The sequence below is a fragment of the Onychostruthus taczanowskii genome, unplaced genomic scaffold (assembly GCF_017590055.1).
Source record: "Onychostruthus taczanowskii isolate IOZ18803 unplaced genomic scaffold, ASM1759005v1 scaffold8, whole genome shotgun sequence".
NCBI lineage: Eukaryota > Metazoa > Chordata > Aves > Passeriformes > Passeridae > Onychostruthus > Onychostruthus taczanowskii.
Window position 1 is genome coordinate 16,526,486 of NW_024505892.1, and position 17,370 is coordinate 16,543,855.

Here is a 17,370-nt window from a genome sequence, read left to right on the forward strand (position 1 = left end):
AAATTAATTTTATTAACACTGAATTTCCATTCATTGTATTTACCTGTTATGCATGATTCCATGGACTGCTTTTGGGGAATGGTGGCAAATAGCTTGTTTGCTTATTTTCGGAATATAAATTTTCTAGTACTGCTCTTGTTTAATCTGTGATTGCAAAGAATGCTTTTCCTGTTGATTTTGACCTAATGCAACACTTCTGTCAAAATATGTCATACACGAAGAATTTAAACATAATGGGTTTTTTTTTAAAAAAGTGCAAGTTGATGCAAGGGCCACTCCCTATGATAAACAAGTTCTGTTGTAGATTTTGTCTTCAGTGTTGTTTTGGGGTTTTCTGAGTTGCAGAGCCTGATTTGCACAAAACCAGTGCCAACTGCTGTGAAAAAAAAAGCTACTGGGCTTTTATGGGTGTGGTGTTTCATATTCCAAATGTTTTTACCAAGTTACTTATTAATAAGGCTTTCAGTATCTCTCCAGCTAAACCTGTGGTGTTCTAAGGCTTTACTCAGTGAGGAGTGCTCTGAAGGATTATGTATTTAAATATCTTGCCAAGTTTGGGAGCCAGAAATACACTACAGTGTTTCAAGTTCTGCTGGTTTTAAGCTTTACAGCATGTGACATTAAAGCAGTTCTGAAATGTATTAGAAATGCAGTATTTAGCTGCTGCTTTCATCCTGCTTTTTTATGACTTAATTAGCACCAAGCGTCCATTTTAATTTAATTAATTACAGTGTTGGTGTCCATTTGATTGTGTAACAAAATATAATAGGTGCAGATAATACACATTTAACTGCTCTTAGTATTAAACCTGTCACTTCTGAATAGATAGAATACATGAATATACATAATTTTCAATACATCAGTGCTCCAGTCCCAAAGTTAACACTGATGTTCATTTAGAAATAGCGTTTCTAGATGCTGTAAGCTAGAATTCAAACTGCACTGTTCCTCATGCTCAGAATTAACCTTTAATAAACATTTAAAACAAGTGAAAATGTCCTACTTAAAGCAAAAACCAGCCCTCTTTCATCTGAGATGGTTTTTGTTTCAAATATACTGGATTTTTATGTTTTAATGAGATAAACATGATGTAAATTAGTTCATAGTTGTTACTTGCTATGTATAATTGCTTGACTATCACTGTCTTGTTTCTGCAATAAGACAGTAATTTATTTTCACACATAATTAGCAGATGGCAGAAACCTGAGGTTTGAATTTTTTCATTATGTTGGTAATCTAAAAAGTAGAGCAGTGATGGTGTATGAAAAACTCTTATATAGAGTATATGTGTTTGTGTGTATGTATATAGATAAATCCACTGGGAATGCAAAATTTTTTTATGGCTGATCACATCCTTGAGTTCTTTTCTTGAAATGCTTATATAGTTTAGAAAAGACTGGTGAGCATCTTTGATACTTGCTAGGGTAACAGACTTTGGGGTTAAAGTCTCTGTTTTCAATACTAAAATAAGAACAAATGATGACAAATTTTCAGTTAGCTGATGGCAGACTTTGTTTTAGCAGTTTCAGCAGTGATGCATAGGAATGATTTATGGAACAACTGGTTCCACAGAGAAGAGAAAAACAGCTTTCTTGAGCAGTTGTTAATAACTGTCTAAAGAGTAAATTCACAGACCAGGTCTTTTTTAGTTGGAAAAGTAGCTGCTTTGGAGGTATGTTTTAGCTTTGGAGGTAAAACATAAATGGAAAGAGTAAAACAGTGCATCTGTCCCTTAGTATTGCAGCACAGTATGCCTTTTGTAAGTCAAAGTTGGTAACATGTTGTTTATGTAAAATTAGGTTAATGATGTAAATTATATAAAATCCATTTAACTATTTGAGGCGTGACTTCTGTACAGCTGCACATTAGAGTACAGTGGAGGTCTGAAGCAGCCACAGTAAAAGTGATCTTTGCATGATAATCTCATTAGAGAGGGAAGAAAAAGCAGTATATTTTAAAGAAGTAACTACTCCTAAAAGCTTCCTACAACAAAAATGTTTGAGATGTGACTAGAAAGTGGTTTTGCTTGCAGCAAGGGTAGTGAATTGAAATAATTTCAGAAAATACCAATGTAGATGTATTACACCTAGTGAAATTGAGCTACTTTAATAGTCAGAACAAATTAAATTTCTGATACAAAGGTAGTTTTGAAACTTCTTATTTCTAGGATAGAATATAATATAATCTGGGGGTGTTCTTGTGCTGTCATTGGCCCACCCATTCATATATTTTGAATATGCATTATAGTAAAAAACCTCAGACAGCCATGGCCCTATTTTTAGTCTGCTTCTGAGTTTTGAGGTTATTTTTTTAAGCTGTCTGCTGTCAGTGTTCAAACTAAAGCACTTTATAGACAATCCTTTTCATTTAAACACAAATCCTTGTCTGAATGACTAAGTGTAAGGCCAATGCTTTTCTAGAAGCTTAGAGCTTATTATACTGATGTTTAGATTTTTGCTATTTTAAAGACACCAGAAGATGTCTGAAATTACTACAAAGTACCTATTTCATTGAGCATTACTCATACTATTTAGAGAGGCCATTATTTTCTGAGTAAAGCTGAGAAGTCAAGATTTAAATTGTTGGGTTTGGTTTTTGTTTTTTTTTAACAAGTGCTCAGAATACTAGAGTACTGATATGCTAGAAATGGTGGAAAGCTGGTAAAATTCAGGTCCTACTTGCAGTTACCTTGTTAGTAGAAACATATTGTAGCGCCCTTATAAGTAGCTAAGTTAACATTACAGAGTCTACAGCTTAGAGAGCTTTGATTTCCTGGGTATATTCAATTTCCTGGAACTGTGCAAATAAACTAAATCTGTGAAATTTTGTTAAGAATTGACATTGCACATGTCAAAGACTCGCTGTCAGAGACTCTTTTATGAGTGATTTAAGCTAGGTTGACCTAACTGTGATCTCTTCCACAGGACACTGCAATTGTGCACCCAGTTCCTATAAGAATGACTCCAAGCAAAATCCACATGCAGGAAATGGAGCTTAAAAGAACTGGAAGTGGTAGGACATTTTCTGTTGCTAATTTGGAAAGTTCCATACAGTTAGAGTTGGCCTTACTTCCTTGAATGTACTTACTTTTCTCCTTCACCAAGGATGAATAAATCTGGAGTTGTAACGAGCATCATTACTGAGTTAAGAATTGCTGTTCAGATAAGTGCAGAGCTTGAATTGGCCATTTGCTACAGTGAGATTTTACCATCTCTAGCAGAATGTTTCTTGGAGAGTGGTTCAGCATCATTATAAGACCTACAGGTGAATGTCTGGGTTTCCTTGTTAAATACTGAAGGAAACTGGAGATGGAGATCATAACCTGCATTCATAAAGCTTGTTCTTCTGTGGTCAGAAATACTGCATTTATTATTTTGAAACTTGAAAGCATTTGGGAATATTGGCAGGCCTTTTTTTACTCTGGTCAATAATAAGCAAGGTGGTTTGATAAATTTTCTTAAAGGAATAGAGGGGGGTGTCTTAGTTTTCAATTGTGTGCCAGTATTTCCAAAGTCATGAACTCATGCAGAGTCTTCAGCATAGGTGAATAAATAGTATTGACGACACGCTTCTTTTAAAATTTCTTTGGCCTTGTAAATAGCTGAAATTTCACAGCTCTTAATGCTGAGAAATTGGTGTTTTACGTTGTAATAGTGTTATTTCTGAGTTAAAATACAATTTTAGTCTTGAGTGCAGCACTTTAGATAAGGGCAGAAAACCAGTGTAAATTTTTCGTGCCAGAAATAAAGGCTAGTTTGAATAAGTTCATTTATCTAGATTTCTTTTTTCCCTCTAGATCATGCTAACCCTACTAGTCCACTACTTGTGAAACCATCAGATCTCCCAGAAGAAAATAAAATTAGTTCATCTGTAAAATTTACGTCTGGAAATACAGTTAGTAAGTATCAAAGTGCTTTCTGGTCTCATTTCTTACATTACACAAAATGTAGATCTGATATATCCCTCAGTGAAGGAAAGTGGTAGCAGCTCTAAAATGAGATAAACTTATCCTAAGAATTTCTGATATAGAGTATGTATTAGAGGTATTAATTATGAAAGTTCTACTGATGTCACTGGAGTTGTTTTCCTACCCTATGTGCTCAAGAAAATTATTTTTGTCAGTTCTTTTCCATCTTCCTATTCTCTCTTTCAATCCTAGAATGAAAAATTCAATGTAGATAAAGTGGAGTTCTCTAAGAAGCATTTGATTGTTCTTTCTCAGAGCCATGTAACATGTTTTCTAAAGAGTGAAAATGTGTTGACCACAATTTCCAGGAAATTCTCATCTGGTTTAGCTACTAAGCAAATGCTACAGACATTCCATTTTTAGTACAGCTTTTCAAATGTTTATTTCCTTCTAATAGCCTTTTCAATTTCCAGTATCTTCTGTGCCCAAAGCCTGTTGCATTATGTTGATTTGATTAGTCCACTTGTCTAATATTAAGAGAGGTCCAGGATTATATGTTGCCTGAATGAATCTCTGGAGTCTTTCTGAGATTCTTTTTTTTGTTTTCTTCAAGTTGGGAACTTTTCTTCAGTAAAAATAAAGTTTCAAGAAGTCGTTCTTTTAAATAATTTGCCTTATTAAGACCAGAAGTATTTTCATCCGTTTATAATACAGGAGGAATTCAGAAAATACCATCTTGCAATACGTTTTGCTTTTCTCTTGAACTCTGTTTCAGTGGCACACTTTGTTCTAACCAGTGTCCTGACCATGTCTGAGTTTTACTTTTCAAGCAGTTTTATTTTTACTAAAAAGTTTTCTGATGCAAAAGAATGAGCAAACATCTTTGAATGTGGAACTAGTGCTGTATGCAGGATCGAAGTTCAAGAGCCTTTTGGTGCTCCCTTTTCCTTATCTGAGTGTAGTCTAATCTTTTAATCTTTAATAGAGTGTTTTTCCTTCAGAGGAAGAACATAGTGAAATAAAACAAACCACATTGCAGTGTAAGATATAAGCACTATGTACCTGCAGTGTTATGGAGAAAAGGTATCAAAAATGTGACAGGTAAGAATGTGCCTTGCTGATCAGGAGAGTCTTCTCTGCAGGATTCTCATTTCTGTGGCCTGGACACATTCTTCAACGTGTCTTACCACTTTTGAAAACTTGTGTGTCCTAGGAGGTTAAAGTAATCCTTTCAAAGTGGGTAATTCAGAAAAGTCTTAATGTTTTTGAGTAGAATTTTCCTCTTCACTGGTAACAAATCAACTGAGTCCCTTTGCTCCAGTGACTTCCACCTTGAACTTTGATTTACCTGGTGCCCTTGTGATAAATTATCCCGAGGTGAATTTTTCTATCTACCTTCATTCCATATACATCTTGTGATTTTTGTGAGGCTCCTCATTTCTGGGGAAAATACCCTCAAGCTTTGCAGAGCTTCTAAGGGTAAGGGTGTCCTTGAGAATCTGACTATGATGCTTTAATAGCATCTTTCATTTCTGTAGGTTTCCTTAATCAAAAGCTGAATGTTTTAAAAAAGATTCAGTCCAAAACAAGGTTGACCACCAGACTTGGAGGTACAGAAGTTACAGTAGTAGCAAAGCAACTGCATTAATCTGTGTTCTGTACATACCCTTTCCTTTTTCTGATTTCTGAGGTTGGTGACAGTCCTTCAGCACTTCTAAAATCAGGCATGTTCTGCCCCTTGCTTTTTTTTCCTTGTATGTCCCTTACTCTTGTTCACTACATTGTTGAAGTGATGGAATATCAAGTGTTTAAAAATTAGGTTTTGTATTTTAAATACATCATTACCATTGTTCTTTATTCTTCAGTACATGCCAGTAGTAACCAACAACTGATAGTGTTGGGTGGGTGGAGTTGGTTTGTATTGCGTCCTTCAATTATTCAGACTTGAGGATTTTGAATCCTGACTAGATGATACCTTACAGGGAAGCAATACAAGGACATACACATTTTTGTAACAAAAGGAATTGGATATTTGAAATTATCTGTTACTTCTGTCTGTTAGGGTATGCTAATGATGCGAAGCAAATATGAAACTGTAGTTTCTTTTCCCAGCAGATGGTTACAGCAGTTCGGACTCTTACACTTCAGATCCGGAGCAAATTGGAAATGCTGTAACACGGCAACGGTCAGTAGAGTAGCAACTGAAAAAAACCAAGTAAAAGGTGTTTAAAAAAGCCTGTTCTCAGCTCCTGGTTATTTGACAACTAGCTTATAAAATGGTGGCAAAACAGATTCCTAACTTTAACACTCAGGAATCTGGAAACAGTCTGTTTTCTAATGCATTAACAATGTATGTTGCTTTTGTTAGTGTGCAAAGTGAAAATTAAAAAAGGAAAGTTATCTAAAAATTTGAGATTGGCCAGTCAAGTGCTCCATGTGAAGCTCCACATTCAGTCCGAATCTTAATACTTTCCCCTTAAACACACGGGAATGTAAGCACATGAGACCATGCTGTTACTTGAAACCAATTTTTTGTATTTTTAAAAATACCCATTTAGGATTATTGGAGAAGAAGCTTATGACACTATAGCCTAAAAGAAGAATTAAGCACAAATTAGGAATACCATGGCAGTAACTCCATCTCTTTTAATAATGGACTTACAAAGGGCAGTCATAGGCCCAGTGTAAATTAAGGGATTGGAGAAAGCTATGCAAGCACAAAACCAACAACTGCATCATTTCACATGAGAGAATGTATTGTACTAGCTGATGCTAATTGTTCCCACTAAATCTGCCTGAATAGGATTAAAACCAGCTACATCATTAACCATCTTACAATCAGTTTCAGGGGTAAGTTTCAAAACAAAAATAATTAGGGTGACTTCAATAGCAAAGAAAGATTTCCATTTGCCTGTCAGTACAGCAACTTGAAAGATTCTTTCCTGCATTGTTACTTAATGGAAAATGTGATTCTGTCATGCTTTTACGTGTGTTTTTGTACTGTCAACATGATGGTTTCAACTCTTTGACTTTGGGTTAGGTTCTCTTGCTGAACTTGTGTAGATGAGTGAAGCTTTCTGATGAGTTCCCACATTAAGGCACAGGGAGCTTCTGTCCTGACCTGGTAGTTGTGGCAGTATGCACACAGGAAATTTGTTGTCCTACTTACTCTGTTACTTCCTTCCACTGAATAACATTGTACTTAATCTTACCATTAGTCAAGACTACTTTTTTTGTAATTCACATAGCAAAAACTGACATGGCTGTGTCAGATAATGATACTTTGGAATTCTCCTTAAACCACTTTCTCCCATTTTTAATTCCGCTTGTGTTTGGATTTTTTTTTTACTGTACTAGCTAGAGGGATGACCCAAGGAGTCAGTATAATTAGATTTAATTTCATCAGCTGGAGAGTTATACAGTATTACAGAGGCATTGCCGTAGAGAATATATTAAAAAAATAAACTTTTCTATTGTGATAACTCAGCTTTGTGCCTGGACTTAAATATTCAGGAATTCCAGGTTTTGTGTGAAACTTGGGTACCCTTTACCTCTCCTAGTATACTTTTTACAATGGTTGTAGAAAAATGTTGCAGAGGTCAGTCATAGAAAAGATTTTATCATGAGTTGAATAAAGAAGCAGCTATATTCAGGTCAGTGATTCAATAAATGTGTCTTGTTCAAATTAGACTAGTTAGGAAGCTTCTGCAAACTGGTTTTAAAAGGAAGTTGTACAAAAGTTCTGTATACAATAAATCACACTTAAATGGCACTTAGTGCAGTAATTTATCCTTCTATCCTTTGTGCTTGTGTTCTCCATGAATTTGCAACAGATATCCACTAGATGGTGATCCTACCTAAGAATGAGTCCAAATTTCTGAAGATTGTGCCAAGTGTATAGATTTGGAAAATTTCAGGCAGAGAATTAAATTGCAATCTCATACATTGTGATACTTCTTGAGCTCAATATACATGGAGGCAGATCCAAGAGAAACTTTAATGAAATTAAACTTACCCCATTTAACCTAAACAGGATGTTGACTACATCTTTAAAATTATAGTGACGATCTTTTGGATGGAAATACAATATTTAACATTCTCTGTTCTTGAGCTGTCATTGTTTCAGATATGCATCAAGCCGTTGGTTTCCCAACGATAAATTACATGTAATAATACAAGAATAATTTGAATAAATGGTATTTAAGTAAATGGAAATATAAAAGCAGTTGTAAAATCAAAGAATAGTGGAAGTTTAAAACTAATTTGGCAGTCAGGGGGTTTTACCTCTGTCAAACTTTGTTAATTGTATTCTTTGAAGAACTTTTGATTTTTAGTTCTGCTGTAGCCACCTAAAATCACTACAGATGCTTATGTGTTTTGCAGATCACATTCAGGAACATCTCCAGATAACACTGCACCACCACCACCCCCTCCAAGGCCTCACGCTTCTCATTCTCGGTCGTCATCTTTAGATATGAACAGATCCTTTTCAGTTACCCCAGGTAGATATGCTGTGTTCTGAATGTACAGTATTTTTCAGCACATGTATTCCTGAAGCAGACAGTGCTTTTTTCTCTGAGGAATGATTTAGAATATTGATTTTTAAAGCACCACTTCTGAATTAAAAAAATTGCAAATGTTGTCATCCTTACTATATTGTTTGTATTAAAATTTATACTGCCCTTTACTTAAGTAGCTAATTTAAAAGTCAATTCTGAATTCTGGTATTGTAGTTTTTTGGATGAATGTGGGAAGCAAAGTCAGAAAATAGTATTCTGGTTGTACACTCACATCCAGTGAATTGCATGTGCCAGTAAATTTTCAAGGGGAGTCTTTGGAATCACATGTATTAAAGATGGGTATTCAGTATTTGACTTAAAAGGAAATTATTAAAGTCACTTCTGCTGCTCTGTTTAAGGAGTTTTATTGGACTTCTGACTTGTCAGTACTTTTAAATTCAGGATCACAAACTATGAGAAAATAACTAAGAACTTGTAATGAGGGTAAAAAAATCCTAAAGACTAAGATACTAAAACCAGAAGAGTATGACCGTGTGTGTACAAGATCCCTGTTCTGATTAATCCTGGTTTTGTCTGTTTGCCAGTTTGAAAGGAGGTGAAATTACAATTATGGGCCCGAATATGACAGGTTAATATGTGGCAAAATGCAATGTTTCTTCGTGTTGACAGTTAAGAAAATTTAGTAGCGCTGTAATGTACAAAGTAACAATCGTGGCCAAATGTGATGTGTCTTTTACAGGACAGCAACAGGCTGGAGTTGTTGCCTATCCGCCTGCAGTGCCTCCAAGACCACAGCCTTCACAGGTGATGTCACTTCGAAAAAAATCATATTCTAACTTGGTGCATTGTTTTTGTGTAACTGAGTTTTAATATATCTCTAAAGTGATTATCATTGCTTGACATATTTTTGAAAGCACCAGGATGTGAATGATGGCAAAACCTAGACTACAGCCAAGTGTTAGTATTTCCTAAATAAAATAAGTGCTTCTAGTGGAACTATGGGTAGGGATTAAGGTAGGTATTGAGGAGGAATGAGTGGCTCTGGAGCTCTGAATTGTGGGAAAGAGAGAAAAATTATCCTTTCACATTTCATTGTCTATTCCTGTATAGTGCATATGCTGTAACAAAGACTGCGAGAGCCATTTTCCAAAGTTTTGCAAAATAAGGCTTTGTCTTCCATTTGTCTGGCATAGGGTAGAGCTTTACATAATATACCTGCCCCCAAAAGGAGTGATTCCACTTCTTCACTTGTCACAGACTTGGTGATCTTTGCAGTTGCAGTCTGAGTGATATCAGTTAGCTGATTTGGTAGAAAGCACATCTTGAAAAGGTTTTTTCTTTGTCTTAGCCAGCTGAACCCTTCACCTGCTGTACAGTTCCAACATGGGACAGATAAAATTGCTTTTTAGTTGTTTCTCACCAGCAGCTACTTGTTAGAATCTTGAGTTACCAGCAACTGGAGTCAGTCATTGATGCAGAAATCATCTACAAGCATTCAGAAATTTTCTAAAGGGATGAAGGAAGTGTACAAGGACATACATATTCCACACAGTGATTACATGAGCACATTTCCCTGTGAAACTAGACTAAAAGTCTGTATCAAGCCCCCAGAGGCCAAATGGCTCTCTCACAGCAGAAATATTTATTGTTGAATGAGTCTAGCTAGTGCTACGTTACATCCCTCTTTGGTCTTATTTCCTGGATAATAGCATATCTGAACTTCCTTTCTCTTAAATATTTCTGCATGTATGTCTTGCATGAGATGCATGTTGTCCTACTGATAGTACATCAATTTTTGTCCACTAAAAAGGCAAATAATCCTTAACATTCTGTCCCTTAATATTTTATTTTATTGCAGGGCACAGGTCCTCATGTGCATCGCTCAGTGGATGCTGATGGCCTAATAGCTCATACCAGTACCTCACCTCAGCAAATACCAGAACAGCCAAATTTTGCAGACTTCAGCCAGTTTGAGGCATTTGCTGTTTCAGGTGTAAACAAAGAGGAAGAAGATGAAATTGAAACACACTCAGAAGTCTTGCAGGTGAGTAGAAAGGAATATCTTGTCAATTGCTTTAATACCACCAACAGTTATGAGACTGTTAAAACATATTTCTGCTGTTCTCTGTCAGTGGTGTGTTGTTTGTTGGGTTTTTTGTTCTGTTTTGGGCTTTTATGATGTCTCAATCCATTTCTAGAAAGCAATTACATTGCACACTGCTGCACTTATTTAGTAATTGCCAAACGCCTAGGCAGGAGGAATTCTTTTCGTCTCAGGTCTTGATTGTAATGTAAAAGATTTTTATGCTTATTAGCATACGTGGGCACAAACATAATTGTGTTGGTAATACACATAATTTGAGACTCAGCACAGGGAAAAACCTTTCTTCTGCTAATCCTTGCCAGTCTTCCAAATGACTTGCTGGTAATTTTAAAATAATGTCTTAAAAAAGACATGCCTTAATAAAGGAGATGACTGTCATGTATTGTAAACATCTGCTAAAATTCCATTAATTTGCTTTTCTTCAAAGTCATTGGACAAACAACTAAACTGAATAGAGCTCTGGCATTCTTCTGTCATTAAAGATGTTTTAAAAAAACTTGTTTCCTACTACAGACATAGGAATTGAAAGTTTGGAAGCATTAGTATTAATGTCATTGCTAGCAGTTATTGCAGAAATTGCTTCATGTTCTCCTTTGATAATTTGTAGCTTTTATCCAGATTGTAAGTTCTCTGGGACACTTCTGCATCCTCACTCGCAAAAGTCCCTGTTGTGCTTTAAAGTTGTCCCAGCTGTCAGCAGCATGGTCTTGCTTCACTTGTTCAGGAAGGTCAGTAGCCCCATTTGAGCACTCTCCATGTACCTCATTGCAAAACCAGCTATGGTAGCTCAACATGTCACTGCAAACTGCTTAAGTTAAGCTTGCTGATTGTTTTGCATTGAGGACAATGTGGAACAGTCACATTGTGTTCCATTGGAGGGATTAACCTTTGGCATTGACAAATAGATAATGGTGGTACTGTAGTAGCAGAAACAGCTGTAGCAGTTTGTGGTCAGGCCACAGACTCTTTTGTGCTATACAGTGCCTCATGACATGTGTTTCTAAATGAGAATTGAACTAGAATTTTAGGTGTTAACTGTATTCATGTATCAGAACACAGCATACTTGTTTCCATTCCAGTTGTTGCCAAATGAAGTATATGTTAAGAAGTAGATTTCTAAATACAGTTTACATTCCTTTAGGTTGAAAAGCCCTCTGATTCTGCAAGTTCTCTTAGAGTTGCCAAAGCAGATGGAAGAGTTGAAGACAAAGCACCTGCAAATGTCCCCAGTAGTGCGGTAGGCAAAGTACCCTTGGAACAAAGCGCAGTTGTCTGATGTATATGAAATTAAATGTTTGTTTTGATTTGCAACAGCAGCTTTATATGTGTCCACTTGAACCCAGTTTTCTAAGCCTAGTAGGTGCTTCAAATAGGCATGTGTATGGTGAATTTTTGCAGCAGATGATGATGATTAGATTTATTCTTGAGACAGCAGAAAAGATACTTGTAAGTTTTCAAATTTTTGAAACAGATCAAAATGTTTAGTGCAGAACTTGATTAACAGTAGCTTTTTATTTGATTACAGACATATAATTACTGGGGGGAAAGCGTGTTCTGCGTTGCTGTGTGTTTACAGTACTCACTTGTACTGTGGTTTTTCTGCTTGCAGAAACAGTTCTTTGTCAGTGTGAAGCAAATTCCTAGCCTTTCACCATGTGGCTGGATTTAGTAGTTGAGGTTTTTTCCAGACCAAATGAGAATGCAGCTAGATCTCCATCAGAAAATACCTGATGGGCTGTGAATTCAGTTGCCTCAGTAACTAAATATGAAACACAAGCTACCAGGTTATAATCCAAATAAAATGTAGTTTCAGAGAATTAATGGGCTGTGTTTTCCTCTTCAGGGTAAAGGCACTACCCCACTTGCTCCACCACCGAAGCCTATTCGTAGAAGATTAAAATCAGAAGATGAGCTAAGACCTGAAGCTGAGGAACATACACAGAAAACAGGTGTCATAGCTGCTGTTCTTGCTTCACAGCCATCTATTCCTAGGTAACCCAAGAAGTATATAAATACATCTGTTACTGGAAAGTTTACATTTAAACATACACACTTTCTGTTCCAGGAATTACAAACAATTTCAGTGTGTTTAATTTAGATTAATTCAACAATTTTAGAAGTTTTTGGTTTTTAAATATGGTCATCCCAAAGCTGCTACTGCTGGGAGACTTTTAAGATATTTTGAATTTTGGAGTGTGAACTCTTTAACTTCCACAAGTATGTTGGAAATAAGTGGTGGAAGTATTAAGATGTAGCATATAATTTTAAATGCTTGCTATGGACAGTCCAAAATGTGCCGTCTGTGTGTCCTAACATGAAACTAGTCTATTGCAGTAGTCACTTGGAGGAAAATGAATGTGGTTCGCTGTGATGGGCCTTCAGAAAGTTGATAATGACAAGTTTTTAAAATGCGCTGTGTGATCTTTGAAACCAACTATGTGTGCATATATAAAACTTAGATATCTGTGTTTCCATGCAAACAAACATGGTTAATCAAGCCATACAGAAGTGGGAAAATTTAACAGTATAACAAGTAAAAAAATTTTGAAAAGAGGATTCTGCTCACTTAAAGAATGGGGACTATAAGTGAGATGTTCAGCTAAGTGGCAAAATTACTTATTACAGTACTTCTAATATCTTCTCAGATCAGTGGGAAAAGACAAGAAGGCAATTCAGGCATCAATCAGACGTAACAAGGAAACCAACACTGTTTTGGCCAGATTGAACAGTGAACTACAGCAGCAACTAAAGGTAATTCCTTGTCTTTATCTGTGTAAGAGAAGAGCTTCAGAGAGCAAGATGTTAGTGATGCACAGTAACAGGCATCTCTGCAATCCACTGATAAATGTAATTGAGGATATTGATATGAAATATTTAGCTATTTTTGTAGCTCATAGAATATACATATTTGTTACAAGCTTTGTGAAACTACAAATCACACTTTTGCTGCTACAATGCTTATTTTTCAATGTATTGATTTGCTTGTAGCTACAAAAAAATTTTACCTCACATTATCAATACTAGGTTACCTGTTGTCTTCAACACATACTTTAAAAACAGTACTGATAAGAGCAGCTGAAGTGGTTTGTGTTCTTCTGAAGGAAAAAAAAAGCCTTAAAGTTTAAATAAAATTATAAATTATAAATGTTTTTAAACAAATACAATAATCTGAAATACAAAACTACTTGCAGTTTAATAATTAGTGCAACAATAGTCATTTTTTTGTCTAGGTCAGCTATCATTATTTTGGAGCTATCTGTAGGCATCAGCTTAGTGTCTTTTGCCTGCCATCTTTCTTACCTAAGATATATGATTTTAACTGTGAAGATAATTTTTTAAAATATCTTAAATGAAAATATGAATTAATATGATACTGTCTAGAATGGAAGTTAGGTCATTTGAAAAACTCAAGCCTGAATTTCACTTGTTACTGTTCATGAGAGTCAAGGTGCATAAAATTCACATAGGAGGAAAAACTGGGGACAAAAACTGTGAGTTTTCTAATACACTTAATTCAGGTGAGAGCTTATCCCCTTAACATTTAGATATCATTTGAAAATATTATAGTTGGATTTGCATCTGGTTACACATCTGGGTTTGGGTGATTTGAAAGAAAGGAAAAAATACTTGGCATCACCTTGGAGCAAACTACTGATTTCCAATGATAAGTCATCATCAGCCAGACAGTCTTCTATTCAGTTTCTGAGAGGAGTTACCGAGAGTCCAGAATATAAGTTAGTTTTCAAACTGAAGCAGATTTTGATTGCATGAGGAAATTTTCAGTGCTTATTCTCTGTGGACTGTCAGTAGAAAATCTTTCTTTTGTAGGATGTTCTTGAAGAGAGAATCTCCCTGGAAGTCCAACTGGAACAACTTCGACCCTTCTCTCACCTCTAAGCCTACTGCCGTTAACTGTGAATTTACTAATTTTGAAAGGGGTAGTGGTTTCAAGGCCTATTTAAATATCCATGCATCTAGCTCAATGCACTCTATTCTACATTAAATGTTGTGGTTCTGTTTTGTCAATTTGTCCACTTTTGTATTTTAAGTATTTTAATTTCAGTACAGAGAGAAAAAAAAAAAGAACTACTTTTTTCTTGAATGTGACACTGCCTCTCACATCTTTCTCTGTGGGCATCCATGATCTTTGTTGGACTTGAGTTTGCGGAGTTTGTCGCCAAAATTTCCAACTGGAATTTTTTCATGGATTTTTTTTTTTTTCCTGTTGAAACATCTTTGCAGAAGAGGGTTGCTAATCAGTTGATTTTAAGCACGTAAACTCTTAATTCACTATGGCATTTATTTTACTGTGCCAGAAAAGAGGCAAACTACTAATCTGTCATCAGCCAATGTTACTTCCCAAGCTGCCTTTCACAATTGGAATATTGTTCACGATTCTAGAAAGCCTGCCTCTTTGCAATTCCCCAGTTTACTCAGGTTGGGAGAGTTCTTGCAGGCTGTTTGCCATATCAACTGGATTGGATTTTGTGATTTTTGTTGCATACATTACAGACTATGTAACCACAGATTGCCAGGTGTTAACATTTTATCCATTCATCTTCCTGATTCAGCCGCATGTGTAGAAGCATTTATGGCACAATTGGTAGTCTATCAAACAGGTCTTCTTTAGTTCTCCCCTTTGTGAAAAGAGTTGGGTGTAGGTCCCAAACATTAATTGCACATTATCTAAGCACCACCTGTAATTGCATGTCTCACACGTTACCTTTTAATAGCAGATCACATCCACCAGTCTTTACTATAACAAATTGTATTGTCAAGTAATGTGTCAATACCTCTATAAACTTTGAATTCCTGGCAAAAAAAAAATATATAGAACAAAAAATGAACAGTTTTTCTTTTTAGGAATTCTGGGGTACCTTCTGTCATCTTGTTTCCAGGCCTTACTTCTCTGGCATATAGACAGGTTTCACTATTAACAGAGTTCCTTGAGTGTATCTTGCTCTTCAGGTTGATGTACTGTATTAGGATTTGTTGTATATTGTACGATACACACATTTTGATCTCATATGTAAATTTGCATTAATTGCTGACTAACAGCAGATATTCTATTTAATGGCTTCTTCTGGCTGTGGGATCATAGATGTTTAACTGCATGGATGTATCTCTGCAGAATCAGAACTAGCAATTGTGTGATTTTTACACCAATAAAACAGCACAATATTTTAATTTTGTTGATTCATCTTTACCTGGGAATTGAAACTCATTCAAATAAGGGGGAGGGCTTTATTACAGGTTTGCAGGTGATTTTTTGTAATTTTGTGGCATGTACAAGAAGTGATTGATCTTAATTTTGTGACCATTTCCTTCCCTCATTTTTAGCTGTTGATCGGAAGTGATTCTCTTGGTAATCTGTGGCTATACTCCTTTTGTATCCTCCTGTAAGCAAATTTAATACAAATGTAATTTCTAAAAAAGTAAATGTTAGTATTGACTTGGGTCAAATATATTTATAGTTCTTTAGGCTTAGTATCTGGTTTGATTTCCTCAAAAATTTCTTTAAAAATTAAAGATAAATCATCCTCTGTTAGCGGTCCTTAACATCATTGTCTCACTTTTGTGCATAAATGAAATTCTCTTAACATCTGCTTCCCTTCCAAAAGGATAGGTCAAATCAGATTTACCACTGGTTATGCTGTTACGGTGAAAAATATTTCTGGTTTTGGTTATCATAAACAGACTGGATAATTGTGGTGAATTTTTACTACTGTAACTTTTTCAAATATCATGGAAGTGTTGCAGATGGTTTATGTATATAATCTAAAGCAAAATTCTCTGATATGAAAGGATGTCATAATTGCATGAAAGATGGTGGTTTCTGTTTGCATGTAAAGGGATTAAGAAATGATAGCTAAATGGTCACAAAGGTGACATATAAATATTATTTAAAGTGCAAGGCTTTGACTTCAGAAAACTATATATGAATAGGGAAATGTGAAGAAAAACCCAGCAAAACAAATGACCACCTCCCCCCCGAAGTAAAGTAAAACCTTAACGTTGATCCGATCACTTCTCTTATAACTGACAAGTAGCAGGGACAGAGTGGGAAGAAGTTTTTCCCTTTTTTAAAAAGTGGGAAAAGTGAGTCACTGCAGTTTAAGAATGTTGATCTTTTGAACCAACTGTATCTTGTCCATAGTTTATTTTAAAGTTTAAAATACATTTTAAAAATAGCACTATTTTCATATTAATATTTAAGTGTTAAGCCTGTGTTTATAGCAACAGGATTCTTAAATCAGAATTTAACATTTTAAGCTTAAATGTGAAAAGCCTTTTACATTCAAATGTTACATGTACATATGAATTTCTCTAACATCCATATCTTCCTAATGACAAGTTAGTGTCTCAGGTGAAGAAAATCTGAACCTTTTTGTGTCTTGCCAACAAGTCTGTTTTTAGAAACTTTTGTGGATTACTTTTGATGCATCATTCTGTACATTTTAAACCAGTTTTTCATGATCAGAAGACCTTCTAACTGAAAAACTACTTAATGTCTTAAGAACATCACTGCCAATGGTGTTCAAAAGTTACCTCATTTAGTAATGTAACCCAACTTTAATCCCTTATAGAATTATTTCCCTGTCTTTTCCATTTCTTTGATCTCGATCCAGCTACTTGATGCATTCTTTTGTATGAACTTAGATTGTGAGCTCTTTGGGGCAAGGAATTATGTACAGTACAAAAGAGGTGCTCTCTCTATTGCAAGTATAAATGTAGACTACTAAATAGTATGGAGTGTGATTCATGCACCCAGCTGGGATGGATGGACAGCAGCAGGCCTTTCTGAAACACCTGGGGAATGGTTTTCTCTGGACTTTGTC

At 35.5% G+C, this 17,370-nt stretch overlaps 1 protein-coding gene across 10 annotated transcripts in view; it reads left to right on the forward strand.

Moving 5' to 3' along the window:
* Positions 1-15,718, forward strand: part of REPS1 (RALBP1 associated Eps domain containing 1) — a 61,145-nt gene extending 45,427 nt beyond the window's left edge. For 7 of the 10 annotated variants that reach the window (XM_041423621.1, XM_041423623.1, XM_041423629.1 and 4 more), the window contains 10 exons: positions 2,925-3,012; positions 3,797-3,898; positions 6,020-6,092; positions 8,291-8,409; positions 9,167-9,231; positions 10,286-10,471; positions 11,673-11,768; positions 12,375-12,523; positions 13,177-13,282; positions 14,360-15,718. In XM_041423621.1, the coding sequence (XP_041279555.1) occupies positions 2,925-3,012; positions 3,797-3,898; positions 6,020-6,092; positions 8,291-8,409; positions 9,167-9,231; positions 10,286-10,471; positions 11,673-11,768; positions 12,375-12,523; positions 13,177-13,282; positions 14,360-14,428 (1,053 nt within the window). In that variant the 3' untranslated portion in view covers positions 14,429-15,718. The remainder of the gene's footprint in view (positions 1-2,924; positions 3,013-3,796; positions 3,899-6,019; positions 6,093-8,290; positions 8,410-9,166; positions 9,232-10,285; positions 10,472-11,672; positions 11,769-12,374; positions 12,524-13,176; positions 13,283-14,359) is intronic. The other 3 variants (XM_041423622.1, XM_041423625.1, XM_041423632.1) reach the window with 2 other exon arrangements.
* The last annotated feature ends 1,652 nt before the right edge of the window (positions 15,719-17,370 follow it).